At 45.3% G+C, this 25923-nt stretch overlaps 3 protein-coding genes across 9 annotated transcripts in view; 2 read left to right on the top strand and 1 right to left on the bottom strand.

The window, feature by feature from the left end:
* The window catches only part of LOC118366612 (amyloid-beta A4 protein-like), a 66847-nt gene extending 60904 nt beyond the window's left edge, over window positions 1-5943 (top strand). For all 3 annotated transcript variants that reach the window (XM_052493285.1, XM_052493286.1, XM_052493284.1), the window contains 3 exons: window positions 101-192; window positions 2290-2436; window positions 2747-5943. In XM_052493285.1, coding sequence (XP_052349245.1) covers window positions 101-192; window positions 2290-2436; window positions 2747-2848 — 341 coding nt within the window. In that variant the 3' untranslated portion in view covers window positions 2849-5943. The remainder of the gene's footprint in view (window positions 1-100; window positions 193-2289; window positions 2437-2746) is intronic.
* Window positions 5944-6745: 802 nt separating this feature from the next.
* On the bottom strand, window positions 6746-15793 carry LOC118366778 (GA-binding protein alpha chain-like). 4 transcript variants are annotated; one of them, XM_035749436.2, is made up of 10 exons: window positions 15644-15793; window positions 13478-13580; window positions 13200-13344; window positions 12675-12759; window positions 12314-12538; window positions 11944-12138; window positions 9876-9923; window positions 9519-9647; window positions 7589-7781; window positions 6746-7458 (listed from the first exon to the last, which is right to left on the bottom strand). In XM_035749436.2, the coding sequence occupies exons 2-10, from the start codon at window positions 13552-13554 to the stop codon at window positions 7242-7244; spliced, it is 1314 nt and encodes a 437-aa protein (XP_035605329.1). In that variant the 5' UTR covers window positions 13555-13580; window positions 15644-15793; the 3' UTR covers window positions 6746-7241. The 4 variants fall into 4 exon arrangements, with proteins under 4 accessions (XP_035605329.1, XP_035605332.1, XP_035605330.1 ...); XM_035749439.2 differs by having other exon boundaries at window positions 9519-9644; XM_035749437.2 differs by having other exon boundaries at window positions 13478-13575; window positions 15644-15782.
* Window positions 14417-25923, top strand: part of LOC118366779 (splicing factor U2AF 35 kDa subunit-like) — a 27669-nt gene continuing 16162 nt past the window's right edge. The window contains exon 1 of one of the 2 annotated variants that reach the window (XM_052493292.1): window positions 14417-14465. The gene's annotated coding sequence lies outside the window, so the exon portion shown is untranslated. The remainder of the gene's footprint in view (window positions 14466-25923) is intronic. The other variant, XM_035749442.2, reaches the window with a different exon arrangement.

Genomic DNA, 25923 nt, shown 5'->3' with positions numbered 1-25923 from the left:
TATGATTGTGCTTCTACTGTTATTGGCATGTGTGTGGTTTGGGTTATGCTTGTGTAGGTCTCTTTGATGATGTTTGGATGCTGTCCCTCACTGTGCCCAGTGTCTGCTCTGAAGCCTGAGGAGGTTCCTGAGGTGCGGGTAGAGAAGGAGGAGCGGCAAAGCGCCAGCTATGAAGTGCATCATCAAAAACTGGTACGGCAACACCCAGTAAATTACCTACAGTATACACTGGTACATATTCATATTATATATATATATATATATATGTATCACAAACTGGTACGGCAACACCCAGTAAATTACCTACAGTATACACTGGTACATATTCATATATATATGTATCACAAACTGGTACGGCAACACCCAGTAAATTACCTACAGTATACACTGGTACATATTCATATATATATATATATATGTATCACAAACTGGTACGGCAACACCCAGTAAATTACCTACAGTATACACTGGTACATATTCATATATATATGTATCACAAACTGGTACGGCAACACCCAGTAAATTACCTACAGTATACACTGGTACATATTCATATATATATGTATCACAAACTGGTACGGCAACACCCAGTAAATTACCTACAGTATACACTGGTACATATTCATATATATATGTATCACAAACTGGTACGGCAACACCCAGTAAATTACCTACAGTATACACTGGTACATATTCATATATATATATGTATCACAAACTGGTACGGCAACACCCAGTAAATTACCTACAGTATACACTGGTACATATTCATATATATATGTATCACAAACTGGTACGGCAACACCCAGTAAATTACCTACAGTATACACTGGTACATATTCATTTCGACTCTGTCAATCACCATATTCTTATCGGCAGACTCAGTAGCCTCGGTTTTTCGGATGACTGCCTTGCCTGGTTCACCAATTACTTTGCAGACAGAGTTCAGTGTGTCAAATCGGAGGGCATGCTGTCCGGTCCTCTGGCAGTCTCTATGGGGGTGTCACAGGGTTCAATTCTCGGGCCGACTCTTTTCTCCGTATATATCAATGTTGCTCTTGCTGCGGGTGATTCCCTGATCCACCTCTACGCAGATGACACCATTCTATATACTTTCGGCCCGTCATTGGACACTGTGCTATCTAACCTCCAAACGAGCTTCAATGCCATACAGCACTCCTTCCGTGGCCTCCAACTGCTCTTAAACGCTAGTAAAACCAAATGCATGCTTTTCAACCGATCGCTGCCTGCACCCGCATGCCCGACTAGCATCACCACCCTGGATGGTTCCGACCTTGAATATGTGGACATCTTTAAGTACCTAGGTGTCTGGCTAGACTGCAAACTCTCCTTCCAGACTCATATCAAACATCTCCAATCGAAAATCAAATCAAGAGTCGGCTTTCTATTCCGCAACAAAGCCTCCTTCACTCACGCTGCCAAACTTACCCTAGTAAAACTGACTATCCTACCGATCCTCGACTTCGGCGATGTCATCTACAAAATTGCTTCCAACACTCTACTCAGCAAACTGGATGCAGTTTATCACAGTGCCATCCGTTTTGTCACTAAAGCACCTTATACCACCCACCACTGCGACTTGCATGCTCTAGTCGGCTGGCCCTCGCTACATATTCGTCGCCAGACCCACTGGCTCCAGGTCATCTACAAGGACATGCTAGGTAAAGCTCCGCCTTATCTCAGTTCACTGGTCACGATGGCAACACCCATCCGTAGCACGCGCTCCAGCAGGTGTATCTCACTGATCATCCCTACCCATACCTGTACATGACCATCTGATCATTTATCACTCCAGTGTTAATCTGCAAAATTGTAATTATTCGCCTACCTCCTCATGCCCTTTGCACACAATGTCTATAGACTCCCCTTTTTTTCTACTGTGTTATTGACTTGTTAATTGTTTACTCCATGTGTAACTCTGTGTTGTCTGTTCACACTGCTATGCTTTATCTTGGCCAGGTCGCAGTTGCAAATGAGAACTTGTTCTCAACTAGTCTACCTGGTTAAATAAAGGTGAAATAAAAAAAAATATATATATATAAATATGTATCACAAACTGGTCCAGGAACACCCAGTAAATTACCTACAGTATACACTGGTACATGTGTATCACAAACTGGCTCAGTAGCCCAAGTTCACATGTTTATGATGGGAACATTTGCATTTGAGACTGGTAAGTAATGTTGCCTTCACAATATACAGTATATAACTGCAGAAACACTGAACACCTCCAGGTTGATTGATAGGTGTTGTATTGATTATTACCAGGTGTTCTTTGCTGAGGATGTGGGCTCCAACAAGGGTGCCATCATCGGCCTAATGGTGGGCGGGGTTGTCATAGCGACAGTCATCATCATCTCTCTGATTATGCTGAGGAAGAAGCAGTATACCTCCATCCACCACGGAATCATTGAGGTGAGTGTTTTCTGTGTCTGCGTGTTGGTGTTCTGTACCTGTGTGTGTGTGTGTGTGTGTGTGTGTGTGTGTGTGTGTGTGTGTGTGTGTGTGTGTGTGTGTGTGTTGGTGTTCTGTACCTGTGTGTGTGTTGGTGTTCTGTACCTGTGTGTGTGTTGGTGTTCTGTACCTGCGTGTTAACCTGGTGTGTGTGAGTGTTGGTGTTCTCTACCTGTGTGTTAACCTGGTGTGTGTGTGTGTGTGTTAACCTGGTGTGTGTGTGTGTGTTAACCTGGTGTGTGTGTGTGTTAACCTGGTGTGTGTGTTGCAGGTGGATGCTGCAGTGACCCCAGAGGAGCGTCACCTGTCCAAGATGCAGCAGAATGGCTATGAGAACCCCACCTACAAGTTCTTCGAACAGATGCAGAACTAAGGAGCTACCCGTTGACCCCTCCCAGACCCTGAACTTCCTTTAACCCCTCACACCTAGGGCCCGTTCCATTTTGGTCCATAAACCCCTCACACCTAGGGCCCGTTCCATTTTGGTCCATAAACCCCTCACACCTAGGGCCCGTTCCATTTTGGTCCATAAACCCCTCACACCTAGGGCCCGTTCCATTTTGGTCCATAAACCCCTCACACCTAGGGCCCGTTCCATTTTGGTCCATAAACCCCTCACACCTAGGGCCCGTTCCATTTTGGTCCATAAACCCCTCACACCTAGGGCTCGTTCCATTTTTGTGCATAAACCCCTCACACCTAGGGCCCGTTCCATTTTGGTCCATAAACCCCTCACACCTAGGGCCCGTTCCATTTTGGTCCATAAACCCCTCACATCTAGGGCCCGTTCCATTTTGGTCCATAAACCCCTCACACCTAGGGCCTGTACCATTTTGGTCCATAAACCCTTCTCTTACTCTATTGCTGTCAATGGATCTGAAAGGACTGAGTAGGTAAAACCAGTATGACTGAAGTGCCAGAAAAATCTAGAATGAATTGGGTTTGAAATAGTTGTAGTCATATTACTTCCAGCTATCCAGGGGTGGTCCCAATGAGCTGGGGGCTGAAATACAACCTAGCCACACTCACCCTTCATCCTTTCCTCGTAAAGTGCAGCACATCAACATTCATAGCTGCTATTGGTCAGACAAGGATATCCTCATTCACCTGCATATTTTTCTATAATATCCTGTCGTGTTTGTACAGAACAGAGAAGCTCATTGATTGATTAATCTGTCCGTCTATCTGTGGGTGAGCCCTCCCCCTCAGGATAGCACTCGCAGGTCTAAGAGGGTGAAACAGAGGCCCCAAATATCCCTGCAACTTCCTGCCTCTTCCTCACTCACTCTGACTACTCTCCCCTCCCCCTCCATCTCTCCCAAGCACTCTTCTCCCCTCCCTCTCTCTCAGATGACAGCTGTGCTGTGTTTAGTGATGACATAATAGCTCTTAACACTAGCGAAGGGAGGAGGGGCTCAGTCTAACCTGAGCTCCTCTCTGTGGGATCATACCACAAGGGAAAAGGGGCTCAGTCTGCCCTGAGCTCCTCTCTGTGGGATTATACCACAAGGGAGGAGGGGCTCAGTCTGCCCTGAGCTCCTCTCTGTGGGATTATACCACAAGGGAGGAGGGGCTCAGTCTTCCCTGAGCTCCTCTCTGTGGGATTATACCACAAGGGAGGAGGGGCTCAGTCTGCCCTGAGCTCCTCTCTGTGGGATTATACCACAAGGGAGGAGGGGCTCAGTCTGCCCTGAGCTCCTCTCTGTGGGATTATACCACAAGGGAGGAGGGGCTCAGTCTGCCCTGAACTCCTCTCTGTGGGATTATACCACAAGGGAGGAGGGGCTCAGTCTGCCCTGAGCTCCTCTCTGTGGGATTATACCACAAGGGAGGAGGGGCTCAGTCTGCCCTGAGCTCATCTCTGTGGGATTATACCACAAGCGTTTCAGGTTTTTTTTCCAGAAAAATGTATAAAAAAACAAAAATATATAACTAATACATCAGAAATATGTAAAAGGCAAAGAAATATTGAATGTTTTTATTTTGTGCGTAATGTATTGAAATAAGGCAGAAAAAACTAGCTGTAACTATATGTAGTGCATGGTGATATTGATGCCAGATATACGTAGAGAAGCTGGCTCCTGTCACAGGACTGGGCCTCTCATATAGACTTTTAGCAGGATTGTACATTTTCTGTGTCTTCTTTGTGATCTTATGATATGAAGAAGAGAGGAGAAAAAAAGTATTTAGAATCTGGTCCGCTTTGTTGTCACTGCGACAATCTTTAAACAGAACCTGTGCTCTCCTTTGTTTCCAGCCCCTTCCTCGCTCTGTTACCTACATGGACCCAATTATCTCTATCTATATGTAGCTAATATAATGATGTGTAATAGTATCTGAAAGGAAGTCGATCTGTTTAATTTAGTCTGGGTGTTACTGCTCTGTTTGTTGGTTTATGTCCCTTAAATATTCCACGACGAGGAATTGTTTCAGCTACATTCATCATTCCAGAAATCTCAGCATTCCACCCTCTTTCCTCATTCCTATATAGTCTGTGAACATCATTAATGGAAACAGATATCATTATTATGTTTTCTTTCTCAGGCTTTCAGGCTCTCTTTCGAACTCTCCTTTCCTCTAGTCTATCCCATAGACCTCAACCCCCACTACCAGCCCTGCTCCTCTATCCATGCTGTCGGCTTGTTGTGTGAACTATGTTGAATTGAGAGAGAGGGGGGGGATTGGGTGTGTCAGATTTGTACATTCTAATCATCAAACACTTATTCCCTCCACAATGTCTCACACAGAACATACACTATTTTTCCATGACAGACTGACCAGGTGAAAGCTATGATCCCTTATTGATGTACATGTATCAAACAACCAAGGAAAGATAAGAAAAACTCTTCTTGTTCTGTGGTGGATATCCCCCTCTTGCTTGTTTTGTCAAATCTCTCATGTCTCAGACATCCTGGCTTTAAAAGCAGAGGCTAAAGAAATACTGATCTCAGACTAGTTATATTGATCTTGGGACAAAGTGCGTGAGGCAAAATACAGGGACACTGTTCAGAAAGGAGCAACTGCACAGGACTTTCAGATATACATGTGTTATGTGGAACAGATGTCATTCTGTCAGGTAGTTTTGTGTTACATTTCCATCTGCAACATTCTGAATGTTTCACCGAGCTGAAAGCACCCCAGATCTGGGATCAGTATTGAGGCCGTAGTAGACGAGACATTCCCCATACCCAAATGGAGCCTCCAATAGACATGAATGTGACATTCATATTGTGCAATTATGCCACAGATCTACATACTACTACACTCCCTCCCTACACACAAACTGAAGCTCTTAAATCAGGTAAATGTTTTGGTGTTATCAAGGATACTTGTACAGGGTATCTCCAGGGGTTAGTGGTTTCATTTGTTCATTTTGTGACTTTTTCTGTGTACCTATACAAATCATTTGCTTAGACTGAGAACGCTTTCTACACTTCCCATCAATAAAATGTTGAATGTACATACAAATATCTGGTGTTGAATCTGTGTGTGGTCATGACAGAGCTTGAATCCTGGTCATATAAGAAAAACATTAGAACCCACCTGAGTGGTGTGCATGTATGCATGCATACGCATTACACTGGAGCAGTTCTGCCTATAGACAGACTGCGTGTACTGGAGCAGTTCTGCCTATAGACAGACTGCGTGTACTGGAGCAGTTCTGCCTATAGACAGACTGCGTGTACTGGAGCAGTTCTGCCTATAGACAGACTGCGTGTACTGGAACAGTTCTGCCTATAGACAGACTGCGTGTACTGGAGCAGTTCTGCCTATAGACAGACTGCGTGTACTGGAGCAGTTCTGCCTATAGACAGACTGCGTGTACTGGAGCAGTTCTGCCTATAGACAGACTGCGTGTACTGGAGCAGTTCTGCCTATAGACAGACTGCGTGTACTGGAACAGTTCTGCCTATAGACAGACTGCGTGTACTGGAGCAGTTCTGCCTATAGACAGACTGCGTGTACTGGAGCAGTTCTGCCTATAGACAGACTGCGTGTACTGGAGCAGTTCTGCCTATAGACAGACTGCGTGTACTGGAGCAGTTCTGCCTATAGACAGACTACGTGTACTGGAGCAGTTCTGCCTATAGACAGACTACGTGTACTGGAGCAGTTCTGCCTATAGACAGACTGCGTGTAGGGTCCCCCCACCAACAGGTTTTTTTAGGAACTACATCGGGGTCTCGCTTGAATGAGCATAGTAGAATACACCGACATGCAATTTTGTGGCTCTGCATTGGAGCTGTTGGATCAAGGACAGACTCAGTCCTTAGGAAAACATCTGCCACTTTATTTCCCCTGGTGGACGATAAAGGTCCAACTCATTAGGAGGAAAAAAGCTTCAAATAAAATACAAAACTGGTCCTTTTATAAATGGAAAATATGAAAATACACTGCCCTTGTGGCTATCAAAAACATGGAGTACCGGTATATACAATGGAAACTATACTAAGCTACAGATAAAGGAACAAAAAATGCAAAGCTCATTTGATTTTCCAGCATACGCAAACACACTCCACCTCTCAGACACTCATATACACACACACTCCCTCCAACAAGCATCTCTTCCCTGGTTAAAATACGAAAACAACCTCTCCAACCAAAAGGAAAAGGACGAAGTTGCCCATAGACATGGATCTAAAGTCTGTTCATCATTTCCACCTATTAATATAACGCTTAGGGCTGGTCACAGTAATCTGATCCTAGATTTGTGCCAGTGGGCAACTTCTACCTGGGGCAGTCATGGAGCCCCATGCCCCTCCCCCTCAGCTGTCCTGTGCTGAGGTGGCCAGTGTCACCGTGGTGATGGGCTGGCCAATCCCGTGCAGCTGAATGCGGGCCAGCTTCTTCTGCTCACACTCAGTCACCAGGTTGTTGAGCTCAGCAGCGCTGTAGCCAATCAAAGTCCTCAGGTCGCACACAAACTTGTAGACGAAGCGCTTGCCCTGCACCTTGCTGATCATGTCCCCGTCGTAGTAATACCTGAGAAAATTGGCAGAAATTAAAACGACATGACTAGAAAGTTCAAGGTAAGGGAACAAGTCACGATTGCCTGAAATTGTGCAACGAAAATGTTAGAGGAAAAGGGAGAGAAACTGGCAGATTAAAATACCTGAGCGCTCGGCTGAGTTTCTCATAGTTCATGGTGGGCTTGTTCTTGCGTTGGCCCCATTTCTGTGCCACCAGTTCAGGCTGGTTGAGTTTGAACTCTCCCTCCTCTCCCACCCAGGAGATACAGTCTCTAGCATCCTTATCCGTCAACAGCTCCAACAGGAACTGCCACAGCTGGATCTGACCGTTGTTACCTAAAGGGACAGGTGATGAGGACAGGTGTGCGTGTGTTCACATCAGATACGAGCATATGCACATTTAAGGCATCCATTAAAAAAAAGCATACCAAGACTACTGCTCGAGGTACACATACAGTTGAAGTCGGAAGTTTACATACACTTAAGTTGGAGTCATTAAAACTCGTTTTTCAACCACTCCACAAATTTGTTGTTAACAAACTATGGTTTTGGCAAGTCGGTTAGGACATCTACCTTGTGCATGACACAAGTAATTTTTCCAACAATTGTTTACAGACAGATTATTTCACTTATAATTCATTGTATCACAATTCCAGTGGGTCAGAAGTTAACATGCAGTAAGTTGACTGTGCCTTTAAACAGCTTGGAAAATTCCAGAAAATTATTGGCTTGATTTACATAATTTGAGTCAATTGGAGGTGTACCTGTGGATGTATTTCAAAGCCTACCTTCAAGATCAGGGCCTGTTTGCTTGACATCGTGGGAAAATCAAAAGAAATCAGCCAAAACCTCAGAAGAAAATTATAATGTAGAGCTCCACAAGTCTAGTTCATCCTTGGGAGAAATTTCCAAACACCTGAAGGTACCACATTCATCTGTACAAACACCATTGGACCACGCAGCCGTCATACCGCTCAGGATGTAGATGCATTCTGTCTCCTAGAGATGAACGTACTTTGGTGCGAAAAGTGCAAATCAATCCCAGAACAACAGCAAAGGACCTTGTGAAGATGCTGGAGGAAACGGGTAGAAAAGTACCGATATCCACAGTAAAATGAGTCCTATATTGACATAACCTGAAATGCCACTCAACAAGGAAGAAGCCACTGCTCCAAACCTCCATAAAAAAGCTAGACTACGGTTTGCAACTGCACATGGGGACAAAGATCATACCTTTTGGAGAAATGTCCTCTGGTCTGATGAAAGAAAAATAGAACTGTTTGGCCATCATTATGTTTGGAGGAAAAAGGAGGAGTCTTGCAAGCCAAAGAACACTATCCGAACCGTGAAGCACAGGGGTGATAGCATCTTGTTGTGGGGGTGCTTTGCTGCAGGAGGGACTGGTGCACTTCACAAAATAGATGGCATCATGAAGAGGAAAATTGTGTGTATATTGAAGCAACATCTCAAGACATCAGTCAGGAAGTTAAAGCTTGGTCACAAATGGGTCTTCCAAATGGACAATGACCCCAAGCATACTTCCAAAGTTGTGGCAAAATGGCTTAAGGACAACAAAGTCAAGGTATTGGAGTGGCCATCACAAAGCCCTGACCTCAATCCCATAGCAAATTTGTGGGCAGAACTGAAAAAGCCTGTGCGAGCAAGGAAGCCTACAAACCTGACTCAGTTACACCAGCTCTGTCAGGAGGAATGGGCCAAAATTCACCCAACTTATTTTTGGAAGCTTGTGGAAGGCTACCCGAAAACATTTGACCCAAGTTAAACAATTTAAAGGCACAGCTACCAAATACTAATTGAGTGTATGTAAACTTCTGATCCACTGGGAATGTGATGAAAGAAATAAAAGCTGAAATAAATCCTTCTCTGTCCTATTATTCTGACATTTCACATTCTTAAAATAAAGTGGAGATCCTAACTGACCTAAGACAAGGAATTTTAATAGGATAAATGTCAGGAACTGTGCAAAACTGAGTTTAAATGTATTTGGCTAAGGTGTATGTAAACTTCCGACTTCAACTGTACATACACAACACCCAAGACACAAATGCCTACCTGTACGGTTTCCAGGTGAGCTGCGCTCCTCTCCTCCTGAGATGCGGGGTGTTCTGGGGCCGCGGTTCTGCTTCAGTACCTTGATAGTGGTGGGTGTGGTCTGCACAGCAGCTGGGATGATCTGGACTTCTGGGGGCGGAGGTTCAAACAGCCAGAAATATACAGGATGAAGTTACCACCTGATCTATGGTCAGTTTGGTGTTCCTACCCATGTTGGCACAAGTAAGGATTTGGGTGAGAGTAAGCTGATCCTAGATCTGTGCCTATAGGCAACAACACCCACATAGAGGAGAACAATATAGTGTGGTTGATGAATGCAGGGTGACAATGAGTGAGAGAGACAGGAAATAAACTTACGTTGGTCAATGGTGACTGTGGCCTCCTGGTCCTGACTGGCTAACACATCTGTAAAGAACATGGACAGATACAGTATGTGAGCTAAAACCAACTTCAATAAACATGCTTGTCCAGGCTCAGAACAACTCCTATCCCCTTCAAATCAAATCACATTTTATTGGTCACATACACATGGTAAGCAGATGTTAATGCGAGTGTAGCGAAAAGCTTGTGCTTCTAGTTCCGACAGTGCAGTAAAATCTAACAAGTAATCTAACAATTCCACAACAACTACCTAATACACACAAGTGTAAAGGAATGACTAAGAATATGTACATATAAATATATGGATGAGAGATGGCCGTTCAGCATAGTCAAGATGCAGTAGATGGTATAGAATACAGTATATACATATGAGATGAGTAATGTAGGGTATGTAAACATGATATAAAGTGACATTGTTTAAAGTGACAGGTGATACCTTTATTACATCCAGTTTTTTATTATTAAAGTGGCTAGAGATTTGAGTCCGTATATTGGCAGCAGCCCCTCAATGTTAGTGATGGCTGTTTAACAGTCTGATGGCCTTGAGATTGAAAAATAGCTTCAGTCTCTCGGCCCCTGCTTTGGTGCACCTGCTTTGAGGGAGGAGCGGTTGCCGTACCAGGCGGTGATACAGCCCGACAGGATGCTCTCGTTTGTGCATCTGTAAAAGATTGTGAGTGTTTTCGGTGACAAGCCAAATTCTTCAGCCAACTGAGTCTCAAGAGGCACTGTTGCGCCTTCTTCACCACGCTGTCTGTGTGGGTGGACCATTTTAGTTTGTCCGTGATGTGTACGCTGAGGAACTTAAACCTTCCCACCTTCTCCAATACTGTCCCGTCGATGTGGATATGGGGTGCTCCCTCTGCTGTTTCCTGAAGTCCACTATCATCTCCTTTGTTTTGTTGACGTTGAGTGTGAATGTTATTTTCCTGACACCACACTCTGAGGGCCCTCACCTCCTTCCTGTAGGCCGTCTCGTCGTTGTTGGAAATCATGCCTAACACTGCAGTGTTGTCTGCAAACTTGATGATTGAGTTGGAGGCATGCGAGGCCACGCAGTCGTGCCCTAAGTCATCTGGGGCAAGACATCGGTGTCCGCGACGATGTCGTGATTGACTGTAGACCCTGCCACATACCTATACTTTGTCCCTATACTGACGCTTAGCTTGTTTGATTGCCTTGCGGAGGGAATAGCTACACTGTTTGCCATCAATCCACGGTTTCTGGTTGGGGAAGGTTTTAATAGTTACCATGGGTACAACATCACCAATGTACTTGCTAATAAACTTGCTCACTTCGCGGAAGTTAGAGTAACAATGATCCAGAATGCTGCCAGCCCGGGTTGCGCATTCGATATGCTGATAAAATTTAGGGAGCCTTGTTTTCAGATTAGCTTTGTTAAAAGCCCCAGCTACAATAAATGCAGCCTCATGATATGTGGTTTCCAGTTTACATAGAGTCCAATGAAGTTCTTTCAGGGCCGTCGAGGTGTCTGCTTGGGGGTGATAAGAAAATTCCCTTTGTAGATAATGCGGTCAGCATTTGATTGTAAGGGATTCTAGGTCAGGTGAACAGAACGACTTGAGTTCCTGTATGTCGTTATGATCACACCACGACTCGTTAATCATTGTCAGCGCCATGTTGGATACTTCCTAGCCTCTAATTTTCAGGCATACTGTATGTAACCAATATAATAAGAATAACAATTTGTTTTGGGGGGGGGGCTTACATTTGTCCTGTTACACACAAGCGTGTAATGTAAATATTTTTATTTACACATCCCAACTCCCTGAGACACCCGCAGAGAGTGGGGTCATTGTACAGCGACCCTGGAGAAATTAGGGTTAGGTGCCTTGGTTAATGGCACAGCGACCTTGTCGGCTCCGGTTTCGGAACCGCAACCTTTCGGTTACTGGCCCAACCTTCTAACCTCGAGGCTAACTGCTGCAAGGTTTGTATTATGACTCTACTTAGTCCTGAAATGGTGCTAGCCCTTATCCCTTACACCGTGACTTAACATACAGAAGCTACAATACAAACTCACACTTGCGGAGCAGCTCTAAGTGGCTCCAAAGGATCTCTCCACTGGGGACCCTCTGCAGGAACTCTTCCTGGGTGAAGGAACAGAGGTCATGACCTGGGATGTGAATCCCTCCCACCTCCATCTCGTCAATGCTGAACTCCTTCATCACCCACACGGCCCAGTGGATCACCTGGTCCGCCGTCCACTGTTCTGGGTCTGAGAGGAGACAGACACATTACAAGACTGACAATGCTGACTACAGCTTTTCTTGTCTGTTATAAATGGCATGGCAATAGCAGCAAACTGGCCTCACTTTGTACAACAGTGTGTACCTGCCTGATTAATTGTGGTTTTGTGTTTCAGTGCAAGTGTGTGTTGGTGTCCTCCTCACCGTAGGGTATCCCCAGGCGGACCTGTTCCTTGCGGTAGCCCTCCAGGGCGGCGGCCCAGCGTGTCACCTGCTCCGAGGTGTCATCTGACAGGGAGGAGTGCTCCACAGCAATCAGCTGGCCCTCCTCCATCAGGGTGCCCTCCTCCCCTGCCGCATCCGGGTCGATCACCACCTCCACAGTCTCCACCGGCTTCACGATCTCCAGGATGTTCAGCTTCTCCTCGCCTGGATGGAGGGATTTGATGGGAGGTTAGAGTGTGATTAGAATCAACAGCCTCATTTGTATGGTTCCACATTTGTGTGCATCTATATATTGGGTGCCTGGGTTTTGATTTTGGTGCCGAGACTGTCGTTTGTGTACCTGGCTTTGTGATGATCTGTAGACTGAGTTGCACTGTGCCGTCTGTCTTCACTCCTTGATCAAAGAGGCTGTGGTCTGGATGCAGCTGGAGAGACAGAAAGAAAGAGAAAGGAGAGGGCAACAGGGGAGGACAGGCGAGGGACAGAGCGGAGGACGGGTGAGGGAGGAGGACAGGAGAGAGAGAGAGAGAGAGAGAGAGAGAGAGAGAGAGAGAGAGAGAGAGAGAGAGAGAGAGAGAGGAGAGAGAGAGAGAGAGAGAGAGAGAGAGAGAGAGAGAGAGAGAGAGAGAGAGAGAGAGAGAGAGAGAGAGAGAGAGAGAGAGAGAGAGAGAGAGAGAGAGAGAGAGAGAGAGAGAGAGAGAGAGAGAGAGAGAGAGAGAGAGAGAGAGGTATTTTAACCCCATAAATACAGGCCTCCATCAGTATCAGGTCTGATCAGGTATTTGAACTCCATAAATACAGGCCTCCATCAGCTTCAGGTCTGATCAGGTATTGGAACCCCATAAATGCAGGCCTCCATCAGTACCTGGATGTCCTGTAGACATATTTCATATCCATCCAATGACATCTGGATACGGGGCTCCAGGAGCTTCTTCAGGTTACCGATTGGCTCATTGATGTCGATGTCCTGTTGGATCAGATCGGCTGATGTAATGGTCTGCTCCTCAACCCTGAAAATGTCACGACCACACAAACAGAAACACACAAATAGTCATGTTAAATCATCAGAAGTAGGGAGGGAGCTGGGTTTGAATTGATGTGCTTATGGGTGCCTGGTCATATTGTAAAATATATATCACTCACCCCTCCTCCAGGCACTCCTGTTTCTCCTGTCCGTCGATCTCAATCTCTATCATCTCCTCTGTCTCACTTTTAGACATTGCTGTACCCCAAGAATCAACCTATTCTGAGGAAAAGACAGACAGACAGGGGGGTATCAATCAACATTAAGGTGACATCAAATGTTTTCAGATGCGATGGAACAAACACATCGCTACAAACGGTTCAAATTGGCACCATCATTGAGACTTTAGTAAATTATCATGAACACATTCTTTGAACAGTGGCATTATATCAAGTAAAAAGTTGTTTAAAATAAAATCTAAAAGGTTAATATTTTGCTAGTGGGTCTTGATGTGAATGAAGTTGGGTCATAGTCTCGAAACAAAAACAAAAAAATCTCAGGTGTAATTTTTCACTACATTTCCTCTTGCAACACTGAGATTAGGATCCGTATTTATCTATTTCAGAATTATTATATTTTTGGTCAGATATTATGCATTTTACAAAAAAATAAAATCGCAAAATGACTATTACCGTAAAAAATTTCTAAGTCCAAAAAAGTGAACAAAAACAAATCAATATTCAAATATTTTTCAACATTGCTCACCTAGTGAGGCCTGAGTAAAGCATAATACGGGACATTTTAGCGCTTTCGGTAATGAGAAGGCCAAGTGGGATGAGAATAAGAACCTCATTCTGAAGACAAGTGTATATATATATATACACTTAAAACGTGTGCTCATATAAGGACTACTCCTCTAGATGATGCATCATGGGTGAATAAAGCTTTACTTTAAAAAGTGTTATGTAATGTCCACAAATACTGTTTGCATGTAATAAATATTATAGTTTCATGTAAACTTCAAATAGTGTAACATTTTTATGATTTATGGACAAACTACTGCAATATATTTGGGGGTTTATTCAAATAAATTAGTTTTTTTCTAAAGAATTTAATCCAGACGCATTTCAGCAATGAGAATTTGGGGTGGAAATTGACAAATTTCAGGTAAAATGTAACATTAATTTAATATAAGACACTTTCCAAAATCTAAACATCTGGTCCTCAAAATGAAACTTGATTTTTGAAGATGAATCATGGTTTTGTAACTCAATTTGCTAGACATTTTAAAACTGTATTCATGAGAATCACCCAGTTGAGGGAGCCTCGGTTTCTCATTGGGCGGCAGAGAGTTATGTGCGTGCTAAAGTACTAACGCGAGGGCGAGGCCTCTCCAAAGCATAGGCCTTACTGTAGGCCATTAGTTGATAAATCATTACATAAACTTTATACATTTGAACTCCTCTGAAAGCAAACACTTATAAGATATATCGGTAATAATGTTAATTATACGTGTAGCATAGCTGTACAATACTGTAGCAATACAATGCTAGCTATCCAGCATATTTTTCAGCGATGATATGTGAGGGGCGAGACACGCGCAAAACGGGGGTCGGTCTCATGAAATACACAATTTATACTGACTGTAAGAAACACAGTTCAATGAATAACTGATTTAAATGTCGATTTAAATATACTCTGAAACTTAGAATCTGGAAAACTTTAAAACGGAAATGGAAGAAACGGAAACAAAACAGCAGAGGGGCAATCGCAAAGGAGCCGGAAATCCTGGCTAAGTTTAGTGTTGTCTACAGACTTCCGAGAGCGGTCAGGGGGAAATGCCGGAGTAATTTGCTCGATTAAAATGAAAAACAACTTAATATTTATAACATTGGGAAAACGTATTTACATATGGCTAAAAGTATAACGTATCACCAGGGCGAACAACTGGAATAGAATGAACAAGCTGTCGTTTGCGTTAGCAATATTAGCTAGCAGCTACCACTGCTTAGTTAGCTAACGTGTCGAAAGTTGGATTTTGTATGGACACTTTTGAAGGCAAATCGTAGACAAGTCATTTGGAAAGCGATTTTGTAGTTGGGAAGTAATCTGAAAACCACTCCATCCAGTACATTATTTAGACTTGATGTTCGTGTTTTTTGGCTAATGCATGTGGTATAGCGGATCAACACGCTAGCTTTGTAGGTAGCGTTCAGCTAGCTAACAGTTTGATACAAAAAGCGGGAAGACCGATTACCTAGTGAAAGAATATACAATTCCGTTTAGATTGACAATGTAATGGATTTCATATATACACCAAAAATAGTTTATGGTCGTACACATACCTCTTAAAATGTACACTCCCAAGATTGTGGACTTGATATATGAGTCAATGTAGAATAGCAAGCTAGCCTTTCCACTCAAATCGATTTCATGCAAGTTTTTGGACAACAAGACAGGGGGCGGGGACTAGCTTGCTTTTTTAGACATATACGAGTTAACTCTTGTATCAAAGAAATCATCATGATATTTGTGTGTGTGTTATGTGATGTTTGATAGCACGCATAATTATTTACTATAATTATCAGCTTCTATCCCCAAGCCATACGACTGCTGAACAATTATTCAAATAGCCACCTGGACTAGTTACATTGACCCCCACCTCTTTGGTTTTACACTGCTGCTACTCTGTTTATGATCTATGCATAGTCAATTTACCCCTACCTACATGTACACATTACCTCGACTAACCTGTACCCCCCCCACACATTGAATCGGTACTGGTACCCCCTGTATATATCCTCGTTATTTTATTTTTTACTTTAGGTTATTTAGTAAATATTTTCTTAACTATTTCTTGAACTGCATTGTTGGTTAAGGGCTTGTAAGTAAGCATTTCACGCTAAGGTCTACACACCTGTTGTATTCGGTGCATGTGATCAATTTGATTAGACTTTTAACCTACTTTTACCATACGGTTGTTGTAGATAAGAACACTCACTATGCATGAACTTATGTGGTAATAATTGAGCCATCGGTACTCCTTATTTCACAATGTCCCTCCCACAACGATCCTATTACATTCTAAGTTTAACTATGTATTTATTTGGTCCATCCTATGTCCTGAATGATTTTATACTCAAAGCTATAAAAATGAACCCTATCTTTAAGGGTAGGTAAACAAACATGTGTTTATGTCACGTTCACAAGTAGGGTGAAATGCCTTTCTTGCAAGCTCCAAACCCAACAAAGCAGAAATCAATATCAATGTAGTACTAAAAATAACACGGGGTAGAACAAAAACACAACTAAATGTGTAGTTCGTTCTTATTACAGAAAGATGTGTAATTAATGTGCAAGTATTATCTAGTATTATATTAATAGTATCATTATTCTGCAGTTCCTGTGAATAATAAATACATACAATGCCTTCAGAAAGTATTCTGACCCCTTGACTTTTTCCACATTTTGTTACGTTACAGCCTTACTCTAAAATGGATTAAATAAAACAATTCTGCAATCTACACACAATACCCATAATGACAAAGCATAAACAGGTTTTTAGAAATTGTTACAAAAAAACAAATCCTTAAATACGTTAGTATTCAGACCCTTTGCTATGAAACTCGAAATTGAGCTCAGGTGCATCCTTTTTCCATTGATCATCCTTGAGATGTTTCTACAACTTGATGGGAGTCCACCTGTGGTAAATTCAATTGATTAGACATGATTTGGAAAGGCACACACCTGTCTATATAAGTTGACAGTATATATCAGAGCAAAAACCAAGCCATGAGGTCGAAGGAATTGTCTGTAGAGGTCCGAGACAGGATTATGTTGAGGCACAGATCTGGGGAAGGGTACCAGAAAATGTCTGCAACATTGAAGGTCCCCAAGAACACAGTGGCCTCCATCATTCTAAAATGGAAGAAGTTTGGAACCAACAAGATTCTAACAAGAGCTGGCCGACCGGTCAAACTGAACAATCGGGGGGGAAGGGCCTTGGTCAGGGAGGTGATCAAGAACCCGATGGTCACTGACAGAGTTCCACTGTGGAGATGGGAGAACTTTCCAGAAGGACAACCATCTCTGCAGCACCAACAATCAGTCCTTTATGGTAGAGTGGTCAGATGGAAGCCACTCCCCTGTAAAAGGCACATGACAGCCCACTTGGAGTTTGCCAAAAGGCACCTAAAGACTCCCAGACCACGAGAAACAAGATTCTCTGGTCTGATGAAACCAAGATTGAACTCTTTGGCCTGAATGCCACGCGTCAAATCAAATTTTATTTGTCACATACACATGGTTAGCAGATGTTAATGCGAGTGTAGCGAAATGCTTGTGCTTCTAGTTCCGACAATGCAGTGATAACCAACAAGTAATCTAACTAACAATTCCAAAACTACTGTCTTATACACAGTGTAAGGGGATAAAGAATATGTACATAAGGATATATGAATGAGTGATGGTACAGAGCAGCATACAGTAGATGGTATCGAGTACAGTATATACATATGAGATGAGTATGTAAACAAAGTGGCATAGTTAAAGTGGCTAGTGATACATGTATTACATAAGGATGCAGTCGATGATGTAGAGTACAGTATATACGTATGCATATGAGATGAATAATGTAGGGTAAGTAACATTATATAAGGTAGCATTGTTTAAAGTGGCTAGTGATATATTTACATCAATTCCCATTATTAAAGTGGCTGGAGTTGGGTCAGTGTCAATGACAGTGTGTTGGCAGCAGCCACTCATTGTTAGTGGTGGCTGTTTAACAGTCTGATGGCCTTGAGATAGAAGCTGTTTTTCAGTCTCTCGGTCCCAGCTTTGATGCACCTGTACTGACCTCGCCTTCTGGATGATAGCGGGGTGAACAGGCAGTGGTTCAGGTGGTTGATGATCTTTATGGCCTTCCTGTAACATCGGGTGGTGTAGGTGTCCTGGAGGGCAGGTAGTTTGCTCCCGGTGATGCGTTGTGCAGACCTCACTACCCTCTGGAGAGCCTTACGGTTGAGGGCGGAGCAGTTGCCGTACCAGGCGGTGATACAGCCCGCCAGGATGCTCTCGATTGTGCATCTGTAGAAGTTTGTGAGTGCTTTTGGTGACAAGCCGAATTTCTTCAGCCTCCTGAGGTTGAAGAGGCGCTGCTGCACCTTCTTCACGACGCTGTCAGTGTGAGTGGACCAATTCAGTTTGTCTGTGATGTGTATGCCGAGGAACTTAAAACTTGCTACCCTCTCCACTACTGTTCCATCGATGTGGATAGGGGGGTGTTCCCTCTGCTGTTTCCTGAAGTCCACAATCATCTCCTTAGTTTTGTTGACGTTGAGTGTGAGGTTATTTTCCTGACACCACACTCCGAGGGCCCTCACCTCCTCCCTGTAGGCCGTCTCGTCGTTGTTGGTAATCAAGCCTACCACTGTTGGGTCGTCCACAAACTTGATGATTGAGTTGGAGGCGTGCGTGGCCACGCAGTCGTGGGTGAACAGGGAGTACAGGAGAGGGCTCAGAATGCACCCTTGTGGGGCCCCCGTGTTGAGGATCAGCGGGGGGGAGATGTTGTTGCCTACCCTCACCACCTGGGGGCGGCCCGTCAGGAAGTCCAGTACCCAGTTGCACAGGGCGGGGTCGAGACCCAGGGTCTCGAGCTTGATTACGAGCTTGGAGGGTACTATGGTGTTGAATGCCGAGCTGTAGTCGATGAACAGCATTCTCACATAGGTATTCCTCTTGTCCAGGTGGGTTAGGGCAGTGTGCAGTGTGGTTGAGATTGCATCGTCTGTGGACCTATTTGGGCGGTAAGCAAATTGGAGTGGGTCTAGGGTGTCAGGTAGGGTGGAGGTGATATGGTCCTTGACTAGTCTCTCAAAGCACTTCATGATGACATCTGGAGGACACCTGGCACCATCCCTACGGTGATGCATGCTGGTGGCAGCATCATGCTGTGGGTGCTGTAGACCACACTATTTACTGCCACAAACCGATGCTTACACTAAGACCGCAGTCAATGAGCTGTATTACAGCCATAAGCAAACAGGAAAACACTCATCGGGGCGGAACTCCTAGTGCCGGGGACTTTCCCTCTGCAACCAGAGGGAAAAAACTCTAGACCACCTTTAATCCACACACAGACGCGTACAAAGCTCGCCCCCCATTTGGCAAATCAAAGCATAATTCTATCCTCCTGATTCCTGCTTACAAGCAAAAACTAAAGCAGGAAGCATCAGGTCAGAAGAAGCAGATGCTAAGCTTGTTTTGGCTAGCACAATATGTTCCGGGATTCTTCCTGGCACTGAGGAGTACACCACATCTGTCACTGGCTTCATCAATAATTGCATCGATGACGTCTTTACCCACAGTGACCGTACGTACATACCCCAACTATAATCCATGGATTATAGGCAACATCTGCACTTTTTTTAGAATTGTTTTATTTTTACCTTTATTTAACTTGGCAAGTCAGTTAAGAACAAATTCTTATTTTCAATGACGGCCTAGGAACAGTGGGTTAACTGCCTGTTCAGCTCGGGGATTTGAACTTGCAACCTTTCGGTTACTAGTCCAACGCTCTAACCACTAGGCTACCCTGCCATCACTGAGCTAAAGGGTAGAGTTGCCGCTTTCAAGGAGCGGGACTCTAACCCGGAAGCTTATAAGAAATCGCTCTATGCCCTCAGACGAACCATCAAACAGGCAAAGCGTCAATACAGGACTAAGATTGAATCATACTACACCAGCTCCGACACTCGTCGGATGTGGCAGGGCTTGCAAAATATTACAGACTACAAAGGGAAGCACAGCTGCGAGCTGCCCAGTGATGCAAGCCTATCAGACAAGTTAAATGGAGGCCAGGAAAGGCAGTCCAGGAGGCAACAGCAGCCCTCAGACATGCTGACATTGTGGGTCATGTTCAGCAAGGGAGAGGAGGCCTTGGGCTAACTAGCCGTGCTGCTTGGAGTAAGGCCACTGCACCAGAGTGGCGGAAGATGGTAGTGCAGGAAGTATGCCATCAAGAGGAGGCTGCAAGGTGGGCCAAGGCAGTCTATCTTGCCAAACAGGGACAGTGGACTCGATGGGACAGTGTGGAGAAGAGGAAGATCAGCTGGAAGGATCTGTGGGCCATGGAAGCGAGGCGGTTGAGCTTCTCCATCAGAGAGGAGGACGTCCATATGACGTCCTTCCAACACCAGTTAATCTTCACCAATGGTATGGTGAAGATCCGGACTGTGCCCTCTGTTCCATGCCAGCCAACCTCAGGCACATTCTCACAGGGTGTAAAACAAGCCACACCCAAGGACGCTACACTTGGCGTCACAACCAAGTCCTTAAAAACCTTGCGTCCGCCCTCGAGGACAAGCGAGCTGCCACCAACTCCCTACCACCCACAGCAGCATCGCACTCCTTACGGACAAACTTTGTCCGCGAAGGGGCTAAACCACCGAAGAGCGGCTCTACACCATTAGAGCGAGACCAGCTGCGCTTGGCCCGCGACTGGAAAATGCTAGCTGACATTGGCCTGCAACTTGTGTTTCCTCCGGAGATCGCAACCACCACCCTAACACCTGACATTGTGCTCTGGTCCCGTTCACTCAATAAGGTCTTCATCATTGAGCTCACAGTACCCTGGGAAAACTCAGTAGATGAGGCTTATGAGCGAAAACATCTGCGCTATGCTGATCTAGCTGCCGAAGCACGGCATCATGGCTGGAACACAGAAGTCCGACCAGTGGAGGTGGGCTGCAGAGGTTTTGTGGCAACATCTACAACCAGACTGCTTAGAGACCTGGGAATTAAGAGCCAGAGCCAGCGTTCGGCAATCAAAGCTGTATTAGAGGCGGCAGAAGGCAGCAGTCAGTGGCTCTGGATGAAGAGGAAAGACCCTAGCTGGGCCCCGAAGTGAGAGGGCCAGGAGGTATCAGCTGTTCCAGACGACAGTGTGATCAAGCTCTCCGTAGCCGATGTGAGTAAGACCTTTAAACAGGTCAACATTCACAAGGTCGCAGGGCCAGACGGATTACCAGGACGTGTACTCCGAGCATGCGTGGACAAACTGGCAAGTGTCTTCACTGACATTTTCAACCTGTACCTGACTGAGTCTGTAATACCAACATGTTTCAAGCAGACCACCAAAGTTCCTGTGCCCAAGAACACTAAGGTAACCTGCCGAAATGACTACCGACCCGTAGCTTTGAAAGGCTGGTCATGGGTCATATAACACCATTATTCCTTAAACCCTAGACCCACTCCAATTTTCAAACCTCTTCAACAGATCCACAGATGATGAAATCTCTATTGCACTCCAAACTGCCCATTCCCACCTGGACAAAAGGAACACCTATATGAGAATGCTATTCATTGACTACAGCTCAGCATTCAACACCATAGGGCCCTAAAAGCTCATCAATACGCTAAGGACCCTGGGACTAAACACCTCCCTCTGCAACTCTATCCTGAACTTCCTGACTGGCCATCCCCAGGTGGTACGGTTAGGTAAAAACACATCCGCCATGCTGATCCTCAACACAGAGGCCCCTCAGGGGTGCATGCTCAGTCCCCTCCTGTACTACCTGTTCACTCATTCATGACTGCATGGCCAGGCACGACGCCAACACCATCATTACGTTTTCCGATGGCCCAACAGTGGTAGGCCTGATCACTGACAATGATGAGACAGCCTATAGGAAGGAGGTCAGAGACCTGACCTCCTTGGTCAGAGACCTGGCCGTGTGGTGCTTGGACAACAATCTTTCAATGTGATCAAAACAAAGGAGATGATTGTGGACTACAGGAAAAGGAGGACCGAGCACACCCCCATTCTCATCAATGGGGCTGTAGTGAGAGCTTCAAGTTCCTTGGTGTCCACATCACTAACAAACTATCATGGTCCAAACACACCAAGACAGTCGTGAAGAGGGCACAACAAAAAAGCCTATTCCCCTCAGGAGACTGAAAGGTTTTGGCATGGGTCCTCAGATCTTCAAAAAGTTCTACAGCTGCACCATTGAGAGCATCCTGACTGGTTGCATCACTGCAACTACTCAGCCTCCAACCTCAAGGCACTACATTGTTGCAACCACAATTACTAGCCTGTTCAACCTCTCTTACGTATTGTCTGACATCCCCAAATGTGGGAAAGCTGCCGCAGTCATCCCCCTCTTCAAAGGGGGAGACACTCTAGACCCAAACTGCCTCAGACCTATATCTATCCTACCCTGCCTTTCTAAGGTCTTCGAAAGCCAAGGTGGAGTCCAATACTCCACTGGATCTTTGCTGTAAACTCTGGACCTTGTCACCGGATCACCGCTGCTACCGATTGGCTATAGTGGCTAACGCCACTGCCACGAAGCTAGCACCAGTTAGCCATGAGCCAGGCACATCTCCCGGCTAGCAAACAAAATTCAACAATACCTCTTTCGCCATCTGGCTTGGATTCTCTGTCGACATGGCGCCCCGCCGCACCACCACGTCTGGTCTGCCGACGAATACTCCATCCGCTGTGCCTTCAACCGGCCTCCGTCTGAGCAGACCCCCCTACCACCCCCGGGCTACTAACTTTAAACGCGGTGTCGCCCGCGTGCTAGCGTAGTGACGGTTGCCCTGTTCCATCTACTGCTGCCCCTTGGACAACTATGATCACTTGGCAACATAGCTGATGCCTGCTGGACTGTCCATTAATCACGGTACTCCATTCTGTTTATTTATGTTTTATTTGTCGGCCCCAGCCGTGAACTCAGGCTCTGCTCTGCCTAGTCATCGCCATTTTACCTGCTGTTGTTGTGTTAGCTGACTAGCTGTTGTTGTCTCACCTGTTGTTTTAGCTAGCTCTCCCAATCAACACCTGCGATTACTTTATGCCTTGCTCTATGTCTCTCTCAAATATCAATATGCCTTGTATACTGTTGTTCAGGTTAGTTATCATTGTTTTAGTTTAAAAATTGAGCCCCTAGTTCCACTCCATACCTCTGATACCTCCTTTGTCCCACCTTCCACACATGCGGTGACCTCACCCATTATAAGCAGCATGTCCAGAGATACAACCTCTCTTATCATCACCCAGTGCCTGGGCTTACCTCCGCTGTATCCGCACCCCACCATACATCTGTCTGCACATTATGCCCTGAATATATTCTACCACGGCCATAAATCTGCTCCTTTTATTCCTTGTCCCCAATGCTCTTGGCGACCAGTTTTGATAGCCTTTAGCCGCACCCTCATCCTACTTCTCCTCGGGTGATGTGGAGGTAAACCCAGGCCCTGCATGTCCCCAGGCACCCTGACTTCTCCCTAAGTTTGTTTTACTCACTGCTTTAGCACACTCTGCCAACCCTGATGTCCTTGCTGTGTCTGAATCTTGGTTTAGGAAGGCCACCAAAAATTCTGAGATTTCCATACCCAACTATAACATTTTCCGTCAAGATAGAACTGCCAAAGGGGGAGTAGTTGCAATCTACTGCAGAGATAGCCTGCAAAGTTCTGTCATACTTTCCAGGTCTATGCCCAAACAGTTCGAACTTCTAATTTGAAAAATTAATTTCTACAGAAATAAGTCTCTCACTGTTGCCGCCTGCTACCGACCCCCCTCAGCTCCCAGCTGTGCCCTGGACACCATCTGTGAATTGATCGCCCCCCATCTAGCTTCAGAGTTTGTTCTGTAAGGTGACCTAAACTGGGATATGCTTAAAAGTAACTTCCTCACCATCTTAGATAAGCATGCTCCGTTCAAAAAATGCAGAACTAAGAACAGATATAGCCCTTGGTTCACTCCAGACCTGACTGCCCTCGATCAGCACAAAAACATCCTGTGGCAGACTGCAATAGCATCGAATAGTCCCCGCGATATGCAACTGTTCAGGGAAGTCAGGAACCAATACACGCAGTCAGTCAGGAAAGCAAAGGCCAGCTTTATCAAGCAGAAATGTGCATCCTGTAGCTCTAACTCCAAAAAGTTATGGGACACTGTAAAGTCCATGGAGAACAAGAGCACCTCCTCCCAGCTGCCCACTGCACTGAGGCTAGGTAACATGGTCACCACCGATAAATCCATGATAATCGAAAACTTCAACAAGCATTTCTCAACGGCTGGCCATGCCTTCCTCCTGGCTACTCCAACCTCGGCCAACAGCTCGGCCCCCCCCACAGCTACTCGCTCAAGCCTCCCCGGCTTCTCCTTTACCCAAATCCAGATAGCAGATGTTCTGAAAGAGCTGCAAAACCTGGACCCATACAAATCAGCTAGGCTTGACAATCTGGACCCTCTATTTCTGAAACTGTCTGCCGCCATTGTCGCAACCCCTATTACCAGCCTGTTCAACCTCTCCTTCGTATCATCTGAGATCCCCAAGGATTGGAAAGCTGCTGCGGTCATCCCCCTCTTCAAAGGGGGAGACACCCTGGACCCAAAATGTTACAGACCTATATCCATCCTGCCCTGCCTATCTAAGGTCTTCGAAAGCCAAGTGAACAAACAGGTCACTGACCATCTCGAATCCCACCGTACTTTCTCCGCTGTGCAATCCGGTTTCCGATCCGGTCACAGGTGCACCTCAGCCATGATCAAGGTACTTAACGATATCATAACTGCTATCGATAAAAGACAGTACTGTGCAGTCGTCTTCATCGACCTGGCCAAGGCTTTCGACTCTGTCAATCAACATATTCTTATCGGAAGACTCAGTAGCCTTGGTTTCTCAAATGACTGCCTCGCCTGGTTCACCAACTACTTCTCAGACAGAGTTCAGTGTGTCAAATCAGAGGGCCTGTTGTCCGGACCTCTGGAAGTCTCTATGGGGGTTCCACAGGGTTCAATTCCCAGGCAGACTCTTTTCTCTGTATACATCAATGATGTTGCTCTTGCTGTTGGTGATTCTCTGATCCACCTCTATGCAGACGATACCATTCTGTATACTTCTGGCCCTTCTTTGGACACTGTGTTAACTAACCTCCAGACGAGCTTCAATGCCATACAACTTTCCTTCCGTGGCCTCCAATTGCTCTTAAATGCTAGTAAAACTAAATGCTTGCTCTTCAACCGATCGCTGCCTGCACCTGCCCGCCCATCCAGCATCACTACAGGACGGTTCTGACTTAGAATATATGGACATCTACAACTACCTAGGTGTCTGGTTAGACTGTAAACTCTCCTTCCAGAATCACATTAAGCATCTCCAATCCAAAATTAAATCTATAATCGGCTTCCTATTTCGCAACAAAGCATCTTTCACTCAAGCTGCCAAACATACCCTCGTAAAACTGACGATCCTACCGATCCTTGACTTCGGCGATGTAATTTACAAAATAGCCTCCAACAATCTACTCAGCAAATTGGATGCAGTCTATCACAGTGCCATCCGTTTTGTTACCAAAGCCCCATATACTACCCACCACTGCAAACGGTATGCTCTCGTTGGCTGGCCCACGCTTCATATTCGTCGTCAAACCCACTGGCTCCATGATATCTATAAGTCTTTGCTAGGTAAAGCCCCACCTTATCTCATCTCACTGGTCACCATAGCAGCGCCCACCTGTAGCACACGCTGCAGAAGGTATATTTCACTGGTCATCCCCAAAGCCAATTCCTTTTTTGGACGCCTTTCCTTACAATTCTATGCTGCCAATG

The sequence above is a fragment of the Oncorhynchus keta genome, chromosome 34 (assembly GCF_023373465.1).
Source record: "Oncorhynchus keta strain PuntledgeMale-10-30-2019 chromosome 34, Oket_V2, whole genome shotgun sequence".
Lineage (NCBI taxonomy): Eukaryota > Metazoa > Chordata > Actinopteri > Salmoniformes > Salmonidae > Oncorhynchus > Oncorhynchus keta.
Note: the sequence above shows the minus strand (reverse complement) of the source record. Positions and strands in the feature narration are given on the sequence as shown.